Here is a 12,866-nt window from a genome sequence, read left to right as displayed (position 1 = left end):
TTATAAGAAGATAGAAAGAAACTTCTTACCATTTAAATATCTAAAGCTCGTTTCTGTCGGTGGGTACGTCATTAAATTGTCATTAAGAAGCAAAATTAAAAATAAAAATAAAAATAAAATCGTCAAAGTTTAGTATAGTCAAAGAAACGGAAGTTACTAACAACCCATCATAACACATTAAAAAATCAAATCTAACTAAACTAGCAAGTCACGATCCAACAAAGATAAAAAGTCACTATAATTCGCAATCAAACCACATTTAAAAATCATAATATAACTTAAATCAATAATTCACAAAAAAAGATATCAGGTTACCAATTCACAATCATCACACATTTGGATACATAACATATAAGGGCGCGTTCGTTATACGGAATGGAATGAAATTGGAATTGGAAATTGCATAGGATTTGAAATTGGAGGGACTAGAATTTGGAATCTGAACATTCCAATAAGAATTAGAATTTGAAAGAATTGAAATCCAATTCAATTCTTGGTGTGTTCGTTTGACAAAGGAATTGTAATCAAGTTTTTTTTTTTTACGAGAATAACGGTGGAAACATTTTAGTGTTTTTAGATTTTTTATTTATATTTTGTGTTATGATTTTTTTAATGATTTTTTTTAGGGTTTTCTATTAAGATAAAAAAACCCTTCAAAAAAATATTCAAAAATAATAATAAAAAAATTATAACTCAAAATACAAATCGAAAACAAAAAAAGTAAAAAAACCAAAGTATTTTATTCGTTGTTCTCGTCAAAAAAAAAAAAAAAAAAAAAAAAAACTTGAGAAAAGATTCCAACGAATTCACTTGAAATCTTCCACATTTTGGAAGAATTTAGAATCACATCATTTAAAGGAATTTAATTCCAATTCCAATTCCTTGACAACCGAACGCATCAAAAGGAAATTAAAATTCCAATTCCACCTAAACGAACACGCCATGTCATGGGATTTTAATTCCAATTCCTTTGAATTTTCACGAATTCTGTGAAACAAACACGCCCTAAGTATATAACCAATGGAAGGAGGGGTTCTACTCACCAGAAATCGCTTGTTGGGGTCGTGCCATCGGCCCCACTTGTGTAATCGGATAATTGGTGGTGTGGGAGGAGCTAGTTATGCTATCAGTAGTGGGCATAAGTGAGCGGTGATGGTTATTCTAGCGGTGTATGGAGGCGGTTCAGTTATGGTTAGTCCAGTGGGGTATGTTGGTGATTCGTCCGATGGTGTGGGCGTGTATCAATAGAAGAAAAGGACGATAAGGGGAAAAACTAGCCGAGAATGCGTAATCATGTTTTGCCCTAACATTAGTACATCACCAACAAAAATGCCGATAGAAATTTTTCGCTAAAATTTATTTATAACGTTATTAATAGTATAAGAATAAAACTAAATTGACTTCGATCAATAACTTGGTCGAATACTGGTCAGTATTCACACACGGACTACTAGCTGTGATTACTGGAGGGGGTCCAATGAAATGACTGATGGTTTGAGGTGTGTTTTCATATTAACTAGTCTTTAATGGCCTTAATATTCGCAATGCGTTATTTAAGTAAGTTTTTGTTATCCATTGCCATGTTAGGTAACAATAGACCATTTTGTTATTACACATATGTCGGTATATATACTCTTGGTGATTGCTATGATATTCACTTTAACTAGCATTGATGAGCTTATAGGCCTTGTAATGTGTTATTTGGGTTGATTTTAATCACCCGTTTCCACCCACACCAACATGTGAGTATCATGCATAGATGAAGATTGCAAGATAACCATTGTAGAGTTTTATTCGTAGAGCAAAAAATCGATAATTGTCATTGCACTAGTATATGGTAGCTAATTACGGTTATAATGACTATATATTGTGTTGCCTATGGTAGCCAACTATAGTTATTATAACCGCCAAAAGGCATGTCGGTAATTCGCCCACACCAATAAACCTCTGAAAATTTTTTGTTGTAATCTTATTAGAAATCCTATCCTCGTTTACTAACTAACTAACATAAATGCCGTTGATATGGTGTTCCCGCCTATGCTGTCATATTACGTCAGTAATTGTAGACAACTTGAGTTAGTTGATAATGCTTATTTGTTTAGTAGCGTAATTTTGTTTCATAGTAAATACCCAATTACTTTATCTCACTATTTATAAGCATTTTTTACTAGTTTGAGTTGAAACTCCTATATATGAGCTGATAATATATCTCTTTTACAATACTAAGTTTGATTTACGTACCATGGCATAATTTTGTACTAAAAGATTTCAAATTAGTTGTATATCTGTAATAATTCAAAATAAAATATATCTTATTATTAAAATCAGGTAATTAGCTGGATGTAACCCCAAAATGGCAATAAGGTATGCATCCAAGATTTGAATCAAATTAGAATCTTGGTATTATATTTTGTGTCTCATATGCATGTCTTTATTATAAATTGCAAACAATACTATTAATACTAAAATAAATATCAATGGAACAAAATAACACGAAATACTTAATTGAATTATAAACCACCTACTAATATTTTTGCATGGTAACTTAGGGGATTTACCCCGATGATCTACGGCCCACAATCGATAAAAAAGCTTTCTTCATGATCACAACCGTATACGAACCACCACCACCACCACTGTCACCGTCACTACCACCGTACATGCTTCCTTCATCAACTGAAGAACCAAAGCTCATGAACCGACGACGTCGCCTCGACTTGCATCCTATAGAAGAAGAAACATCAGTACTAGCACTACTACTCATTGAAGAAGAGCATGAAGGTGATGATAGAGTGGACGGTGAGGATGACTCCACGTGTCCTTTGACTCCTTTCTTGACCATGAAGAGATTGTAGAGGAAGTTGGATCTTGTATGATATTTTTCTGATTCAATGTTGATGATGATCAAGACTAGAGCTGTAGTAAGAAGGAGGTGGAGTAAGTGGAGGGAGTGAATTGTCAGAGAATTTATGTTTAGGGGTGCCAGGTTGAATTTCCCAAGTGAAAGGGACTGAACCTGTAACATTACCATAGTAGACTCTAAAGGAAGGATTTGCAACTGAGCTCTCTTTGGATAGAAGTTTTGAGAAGAATTTGTCATCTTGTTTGATCTTCAGGGGCTTTTGGAAAAAATCAGGGCTACTACCGTCCGGCATCTCTCAGTTTTGAGTTAATGAGTTGATGAGAGAGAAAGAAACAACAGGAGTTTGTGTGTGTGTTTGTAGATGGAAGTTGGAAGGATACATGCATGTTATGAATAATGAGGGTATTTATATATTCAAATAAAAAATATTAGACAGAAAACCAATAATGAGGGTTTTTCTAAATAGTGTTTAGATACACTCGTTTTCCTGAATGAGTGTTTTTGAGACATAACGTCAATCGTTTATATTGATTTTGACGTTTTATTTCTGATTTATCCAGAAATACCATTAAGGAGGAAAGTTGTCACTGTGGTAAAACTCCATTGAGTCATGTTTCGAACATGTGACTATAAAGATCTAAAGTATTAACAATCACTAGCATGCTATCGGACCAGAAGGCTAAATGCCAATTATTAATATAAGTGAAATTGTAGATTATGTTTCAATTTAATTTATGCTCTTTTGAGCCATATTTTTTTAAGTAATTTAGTGGCTGTGATTGATTTATTCTTAAATGCTAACTTATTATTTATATATATTTTTATGTATATGAATGTGTTCAATCGATTGGGCGGTTTGCTGGGATGATGTATTAAAGAACAAGATGAGTTCTATTAAAGAGATGAGTTTTAAATGTGTGACAATGTATTGAACTCCCGGAGAAGGAAGTATGCAATAAATATCATGGACTATATGTAACGAATTAATGAGTTAGTTGAATTTTGTTGGCTTTAACATGTGTGATACATACACACACAAGGTGATAGAAATTGACATTTTTTAATGGTTATTTGGATCACCGATAGACCACTAACTCATTTGATCATTTCTATTTCATCTTTAGAAGGAAACTCGTCATATGTAAGAAAAGCTTCTGGTCCAATCTGAAACCCCTAATTTATGACACAAGTAGAACTTGAACACAAAACATCACAGTTTTTAAATTGACATGTTTTAATTTTGTTTTCGTTTTCTAAGCTATTCTTCTTATCAAAGTGCCTCTCATAATACAATAATAACATTTTAATGATTTTAAAGTTATAAGCTTAATTATTTATAAAAGAATTCAAAAGTTTCAATATATAAAAATATAAATTAATAATGAGCTCATGATCTCATCATCATAACGTAAACTAAAAAGATTTTATCATTCACGTGTATATCTATCTTCAGTGCTTCACATGTTATTTTGAATCTTATTAATATTTTATATATTTTTTGTATATCATGAAAATAGCACATATATAATTAGGTGATACTTGTATCACAATGTATCATTAAAGTGACAATCTTATCACATATCAGTAAATATTACACTATGTAATTCATCAAGCAATTCCTCCATGGGGAATTTTTCTTTCATGTTGATGACAAGGAGTTGTTTTTACTTCGTTACAAAACAAAATAGAACAATTTTCTTATATTTTATTCAAAATATTTTTTCTTACATGTGTTGTGTTGCTTGAAAAGTAACTGACTCAACGTCACTTTAAAAAATATATGGAAAAGGAGGAATGACAAAATCTTCAATGGACGCAAAGTCCAAATGAGATATTGGAGTCGATTAAATTGTAATAAACCATAACGTTAATGTTGAGTTATGATCCAAAAAACGTAAGTTTATAACATGAAAAGAAAATTTTTGTAACACGTACATTTGATGAAACAAAACAAACGTCTAAGTATGTAAATGGAATAACCTGGGCCTGGAGTCCCACTTCCTTTGTTTTTCGCCCTTTTGTTTCAATCAAGTGGGCTTTAGGCCGAATCCAGTGCTTCTTCATGCACCCAAATCTATTAACAGCCCAGTAACTTACTTGAGGTTCAAATATAATATTTTTAGTGAGGTGTTGGTCTTTCACCAAAGTTGTTTGAAATGTTTTTATCTTTATTACTGAAGAGCAGTGGCGGATTCATAAATTTTTTTTAGATGGTGCAATATTTGTAGATGCTTTAATTTCATAGAGTCGGGTATAAAAAGTTCCGGATCGGTTCGAGGTTCGTGTGGGTCAATGTTCGGGCAAAGTTTATTGCAAACTAACAAATTAAAACTAACAAACGAACAAATTAAAACTAAAATTTAACAAATAACTTAACAATTAACAACATCAAAAACAATTAACAAGAGCAATTAAACATTTAACAAATGAATCTAAACTTGCCTTTACAGTGAAAGGATTCTAGGAAGAGTAGCAAGGCAGGAGGAAGGAGCAATGGACCAACGGTGGTGTGTGGTCGGCCGGAAAAGAAAAGTAGCATCGATGGTCGGTGAACAATAATGGTCTGGTAGTGGTGTGCCGTGACTATGTGAGTGCGAGAGTACGAAGAAGGGAGGGAGGTAGCAGCTATGTAATTGTTATGTAAGTGTGTGTTTTATAAAACCCTAAATTGATATAAGTGCTGAATTTATAAAGAGTTCCAAATATTCGCTTGCTGCCATAATCGAACCCGTGACCTTCCGTTTACAAAACCATCAATTTACCAACTAGTCCGGCGCTTGTATTATAAATTGGGTGGTTCCTTCATAATTTATAAGGTGGTTCCTTTAATATATTATATATATCAATACACTATTATTTCGAAACCGGGTGATTCCGGGGAACCACCCATTTGCAATACAGATCCGCCCCTGCTGAAGAGTGAACAAGTTATTATAAAACTAATTGTCAATGTTTGGGTAATGCTTGATTTTACAAATTTTATAATAAAAAAAAAGTTCCGTAGCCTTTTAATGGTTATTAAGAGATTACCTCTTATCGACCATTAAGAGACAACCAAATAGCTCCATGAAAAATCAGTAGTATGATAAATGAAGAATTGACAACACAAGACATGAAGATTTGTAGTGGTTCAGTTAGATGTTACAAACCTACCTTACATCACTCATTAGTTTTCACCAAAAGTTTATCTTCATCACAAAACTTCTCACAAGATGGTGGTCACCTTTACAAAGCATCTCATTAGTTACGTAATGATAACCCATTCAAACTTCTCATTAACCCATAAATTATAATTAATCCTTTCAACTTCTCACGACACGATAGTGATCAACCTCCCAACGTCTCATGAAATGAGTAGTGATCACTCTCTTAATTCAGTAAATGAGTGGTGATCACCCTCTCAGTGTCCCACTAAACAGGTGGTGATCAACCTTACAAAAGTTTCACCACTAAGACAGGTAATGATTCACAATTGTAATCTCTCTATGATTCCTCTCTCATTAGTACGTTACACTCCTCTATTATCTTGGATATTGAGAGAAGATATGATTGATAGAGTCAATTAAGAATTATTGAGAATATTTATGGTTTTGAATGTGCAAGTGGTTCGTACTTATTTTTATATATGCTTTCACATAAATTTTATTCAAATCCAAACCTTACAAATTTCCAGTCGATCTAAATGCTAATGCTTCAAGTGATAAATTCGATCAATCACCAAAAACTTATTTAACTAAAAACTTAATACATGGTTGCTTTTATTTTCTTTCTCGACATTTCAGTATTTTTGCTGAAAACAAAGTTGTATTCAAAATATAGCACCCTGACGAACCCCATTCTAATTGAATAACACTGATATCAATATCGGTGTTATCGGAAACAGTACCCGTATTTGTTTATATAATTTGATTTAAAACACATATTGAAATCTTTTTGAGTATGTCACCACTTTATATTTTGGGTTCTCTTTTTCATTTGTGAAGGTATCGAACTAGCTTATACTCATAATAGAATCATTAGATATTGTTAAACTTGGGTGGTGTCCTCAGTGATGAAAGCGTATATCTAATGATGGAATTCGGACTTGACAGTTGATAAACTATGACCTATGGTGGTCTGCCGCATCACCCGATTTATCAACATTTCCATCCACATTAGCCGTGTAGCATCGGTTGTAACCCTACCTATGTGTTTGCTTTTTACGTTGGGACGTTTTCTGCCATAATTTAAAAGTTTATCAACTTTAGTTTTAAGTGATCGATCTGTTTCAAAAGTGTTAGTTGTCTCTTATGCTTTTTAAATTTTAGGTGTGTTTATAAATATATAAAGTAGAAAAACGACGCCGGTTTTGAAAAGTGTACCTGATTTTATGCAGGTTTGATGAAATTTTTGGAAATCAAATACCATAAATTGAAAGAAAATTCCATATTTAGAAAGGTTGCATTGAATACAAAATAAATAGATTAGTGGGAATATTAAAATTGTGTCCTAACCAACCGATTTTGGTACCAACGGTGGGCCGGAGAAACGTAACTTTTTGGACAAACATGCACGTTGCCAAGATTTTCTACTGGATTTTGTAATTTTTTTACTTTAAAAAATATCGATAAAGGAGATATCGGCTATTTTAATTCGGGTTGTCCTACACCGTAGGAATTGAAATGCATTTAACTTTGTTTTGCTTTCTATTTATCGCTACAAAACTTTATCTTGTTTATTGTAATCACAAGTACCGTCGATGTTTGAGAACATATAAGAGCCACTTTTGTTACTAGCTTGTGGCACTAAAAATCTCAGAAACATAAACAAAGCCAAGCTTAGTTCGACTCTTTTACAAATTACAAGCCTAACCTGGTTTGTTTACGTACAAATCCATGCAAATAAACAACCTTGAATTAAGGAGGTGTTTGGGATTGCTTATTTACACCAACTTATAACTTATCAACTTTTTAAAATTGAATAAGTTGTTTGGGATTGTTTTTCATGTGAGAGTAATAAGTTAATAAGTTACACTTTGTAATTTATTAATTTATTAAAAAGTTATAACGGGTTTTCATAAAAAATCCCAAAAACTTAAGATCATGTTGAATACATAAACAATTTTTAATAGGTTTAAAAATGATAGAGCCGCTAAGGGGGTGCTTGGCCTAGCTGTTTTAATAAAGCTTATAGCTTTTTTAATTATTTTTTTTTACAAAATAAACTTAACTTGATGTTTGATTTAGTTTTTTAAACTTATGCTTATAAGCTTATATAAGCTAACTTGAAGAAACTTATTTGAAGATAGTTTTTTAGCTTATCTGTATAAGGGTGTAAAACTCATTTGTTCTCAAACGATGGTTGATTAATATTGAAGCAACTTATTACTGTAACAAATTAAAAAATGATGGATTTAATTACTTATCAACTTATAGAATATAAGTTAATCCAAACACTTAAAAAAAGCTTATCAAATTATAGAAAATAAGTTATAAACTACTTTAAAATATAAGCATAAATCAAAAAATAAAAGCCGGACCAAACACTCACCAAAGCCTTATTTTGTATTTTTCAATTTTCATTTTTGGTAAAAAAAAAAATTGAGCCGTTAGCGCACTTTTGCCAAGATAAAGCCAAAAACCAATAACCGTTAAGACTCACGCATCCATCTTTCTTTCTTCACTCTCACTTCTTCTTCTCAGCCTATATTTAGGCCTTGGTTTCATTTTAGATCCAAACAATCAAAACCCCCAAATCAAAATCTAGGGCTTTTTCTTTCTACAATGGAACCACTTCATTCGGCTCACAATGTCGGGTCTGGATGTTGTCACACAACTTCCGAGCAGAAACAAATCAATGGCGGTGGGGAAGTGGACACGTCAGCACCGTTTGAGTCGGTGAAGGAGGCTGTGACCCGATTCGGTGGACTCGGGTTCTGGAAACCCCATTCCAAACACCTTCTTCAGGTCCAGTAGTTTTCTCTCTCTCTGTTCATAATTCTTGTGTGTTATTATTAATTATTATTATTATTCTAATTTTATGTAGTTTTAATTATTAGTATTATTATCATTCTTTTGGGTTTGGTCAAAAGTGTAAGATGAAATTGAAAACTCAGAGCTAAAAAGGTTGAAGCTTTGAGTTAAGAAAATAAACTGAGAAATTAACGAAATTGATAAACTGAATGGTTAAACATTTCTAAATTTGGCAAGGTATTGTGAAATTTTAGAAATTGCAAAATATCAATAAAATGCTGAAATTAAGGAGTTAAAATAAAGGGAAGTTATATCAATTTACGGGTTTTGAGACTAAAACGAAAAGAATTAAAAATTGCTAAAAGGTTGAAACTTTTGACTTAAGAGGAATTAAGGGAATTGATAAACTGCATGATTTAATCATTTTTAAATTTGGCAAGGTATTGTGAAATTTTAGAAATTGCAAAATATCAATAAAATGCTGAAATTAAGGAGTTAAAATAAAGGGAAGTTATATCAATTTACGGGTTTTGAGACTAAAACGAAAAGAATTAAAAATTGCTAAAAGGTTGAAACTTTTGACTTAAGAGGAATTAAGGGAATTGATAAACTGCATGATTTAATCATTTTTAAATTTGGCAACTACAGTCTAGCTTTAGAAAATTACAGAAATTGATATTTAATTATGTCAATTTACGTGTCTTAGACTAAAAAGAAAATAAAAAACTGCTAAAATAAAATGAAAGATAGCTTTAGTACTTGTTTCAGTGTTTGTACTAATAAGTCAAACTAATGTATATATATATTTGAGTTTGGAACCCAAGTAGGGGTGTAATTGAGCTGAGCCGCTCGTGAAAAACTCGAATTTAGCCTAGCTTAAACAAGTTCGAGCTTTTATTAAGGCTCGTTTGACAAAAGTAATTAAAAAATATACAAAAAAGTAATTAAATAATTAATAAATAGTAAACAAGCCGAGTTTGAGCTTGATAACCTACTGACAAGCTGAGCTTGAGCTGAAGTGCAAGCCCTCTTATATTTAAACAAGCCGAGCATGGGCTCGGCTCGACTTGTTTACACCCCTAAACCCAAGAGTGTTGACTTGATAAGTCAAACTAAAAGATAACATCTTGACTTTTGAATTTGACTATTTGTTCATGTGATTGCAGAATGACAATGAAGAAGAGTTTGATGCAGAAAAAGCCGAATTGCAGGCTGCGCAATTAGCAACCGATTTGATGGTTAAAGAAAGAGAAACACTTGAAGTCTTGAAAGAACTCGAAGCAACAAAGACTCTTGTTGAAGAATTAAAAGTCAAACTTCAGAAAGAATCTGCTGCAGTTAACGAAGAATTGAAAGAAGTAAAAGAATCAAGAGAGGAAAATGACGAAAACACCCCTGAATCAGAATCAACTCCAGGTTCCATTTTGATGGAACTGAAGCAGGCTAAACTGAACTTAACGAGAACCACAAATGATCTTGCTGACATCAGAGCAACCGTTGAAACATACAGCAAGATGATCGAGAAAGAAAGATTCGAACTTGAAAAAACCCGTCAAAGATTATCTTCAAATTGTTCAAAAGTTTCGTCTTTTGACGAAACGGTTGACTCTTTTCCGAGAGAGCTTCATAGGTTGACTTCTGAAACCGAGCGGTTCAAGAAAGTAGGTGAGGCTGCAAAATCTGAAGTTTTAAGATCAATGAATTCAATCAAACAAACCAAAAAAAGGATCAAAACAGCAGAGATCCGTCTAATTGCTGCTAGAAAGTTGAAAGAAGCGGCCCGAGCCAGTGAGGCTCTTGCTCGGTTCGAAATAAAGGCAATATCAGAAAGTCAAACTTTGTCAGAAGGAGAAGGTGTAACCCTTTCGTTTGACGAGTATAATTATTTAAAGTCAAAAGCCCAAGAAGCCGATGAATCTTTAATTAGAAAAGTCAACGAACCCGTGATGAAGTCAATATCAGAAAGTCAAACTTTATCAGAAGGTGGAGATCTAACTCTTTCATTTAACAAGTATAATTGCTTGAAATCAAAAGCACAAGAGGCCGATGAATCTTTAGTTAAAAAAGTCAACGAATCGGTCAAAGCCAACGAGCCTGAGTTGTATAAAGCAGAGATCTTGAACAGGGTAGAGGAAGCAACAGAAGAAGTGAAGCATAGTAAGAGAGTTCTAGAAGAAGCTTTGAGTAAAGCCGAAGCTGCTAACAATGAGAAGTTAAAAGCACAAGAAGCTTTTAGTAAGTGGCGGTCGGACCATGGTCGACGAAGAAAGTCAATGGTCCAAAACTTGACCAAGTTCAAGAATTCTTCAAGCAGGAGCAACAATGGTGTTTTGGATGTAAACAGGGCTAATTTGGGAGTTAGCGTGTCTGGTCCCATTTTGGCGGGCCCTATTTTGGCGCCCACTATGTCGATCGGGCAGATTTTGAACCGGAAGTTGCTTTTGACTGAAGAGTATTATGAGAAAAGTGATATGAGGAGGAAAGTTTCTTTGGCACAAATGCTGAGTAAACCTACCAGTGTTGGTGGTGGCGGTGTTGGTGGTGGTGACAGCATAGGCGGTAAAGGAAAGAGAAAGAGAAAGAAGTTTGGGTTTGGTAGAATTCAGTTTCTAGTGACGAAGCCGAATAAGAAGAAGAAGAAACATATTGGAAGTCCGCGCCTTTCGAGCACCATTGGTTAGAATGTTTTTATGATTTGGATTTTATATAACCATAGGATTTTATTGATTTGTTTGTTTTTTAAGATAAAAACTATGTTGCTTGACTCTTGTAAGTTCTGAAATCCTTGTAAAATTTGGTTGCTTAAAGTATATGCTTACATAGGAAACTAATATCTTTGTAGTTTAACGGTAGTTACTTTTTCTTATTAAACACGAAACCAAAGGATCTTGTCAAGCAATTGAATAGTCGATGTGCAATCAACCATGACATCGATTGCAGGGTATGTAGTGTATGTTTTGTTTAGGAACCACATTTGATTGTTTCTACATAGAATATTGATGCATAGATTTACCGTAATATCGATGGCATACTCATTCAACAAAACTTAAGATATCGTTCAGCTTTTCATGATTGTGTTAGGATTAAACGCGCACACGAACTGAACACAAACACGAAAGCAATAAATGAACACAAGGATTTAACGTAGTTCGGTCTAAACTGACATACGTCCACGGGTGACAACTAGGTATTATTTATTGAGGGAACATGTACATAATGTGGTTTATATAAAGACTGAACTAGGGATTGTAAATTATTAAGCAAGAAATCTAAACCGGGCTGGGCTTGGGCCCGGCCGCCCGCATCTGTCTCTAGAGATGATCAACAAAACCGGTTCCTGGAACCGAACCGGTGGACCCGAACCGGACCTGAACCGGTTCCTACCCGTTTTTTGTAGGAACCGGACCCTATCTGATTCAACCCGATGATCCGTGACCGGTTCTTGCATTTCTGAGTGGGGGCGGGTAGGAACCGGAACCGAACCGGAAACGGTTCTGGAACCGGAACCGGTTCCTAACCGTTTTTTTGGCCGTTTTTTGACCGTTGGGGTCAAAAATAGCCGTTTTTTGACCGGTTAAGGTACAGGAACCGGTAAGAACCGGTTAGATAGGTTAGGGGTCCGAGGGTGGAAGAACCGGTTCGGTTCCCTAACCGGTTCGAGCCTGGAACCGGTTTAAAAGGTGGTTTTGAATATAGGAACCGGTTCCGGTTCCTAGTCCCAAACCGTTTTGAACATCTCTACCTGTCTCCTCGTTGACATCAAATAATAAACCGGACCCACACCAAAAGGCGTACAAAACCCAACAACCTCCCACTCGGAGGCCTTGAGTACTCTCATCTGCACTCCTAATTGTACTTCTGTAATCCGAACATTAAACTTGTTCTAGTTGCCACCACCTTCTCCTCAATTAACTTGAAGGCCCGGTGAAGCTCCCCGGAGCTCCAACACGTCACACAGCTAAACCTGCCCCGGACTCGTTCTCTGTCCCTAACGGCTCCCACTGTAACGAATTACCGGATCCTAAGATAACCTGAGAACAAGCACTCTCCAT

The 12,866-nt window shown here is 34.3% G+C and overlaps 1 protein-coding gene across 1 annotated transcript; it reads left to right on the top strand.

Moving 5' to 3' along the window:
- The first annotated feature begins 8,518 nt into the window (after positions 1–8,518).
- LOC143625777 (WEB family protein At2g38370-like) lies at positions 8,519–11,566 on the top strand. The gene is made up of 2 exons (XM_077096022.1): positions 8,519–8,808; positions 9,981–11,566. The coding sequence occupies exons 1-2, from the start codon at positions 8,626–8,628 to the stop codon at positions 11,493–11,495; spliced, it is 1,698 nt and encodes a 565-aa protein (XP_076952137.1). The 5' UTR covers positions 8,519–8,625; the 3' UTR covers positions 11,496–11,566.
- Positions 11,567–12,866: the final 1,300 nt, after the last annotated feature.

Source organism: Bidens hawaiensis, unplaced genomic scaffold (assembly GCF_021521415.1).
Source record: "Bidens hawaiensis isolate Kalapana, Puna unplaced genomic scaffold, B.hawaiensis_p1.1 tig00004242_1, whole genome shotgun sequence".
Classification (NCBI taxonomy): Eukaryota; Viridiplantae; Streptophyta; class Magnoliopsida; order Asterales; family Asteraceae; genus Bidens; species Bidens hawaiensis.
This window is presented reverse-complemented; position numbering and strand designations above follow the sequence as displayed.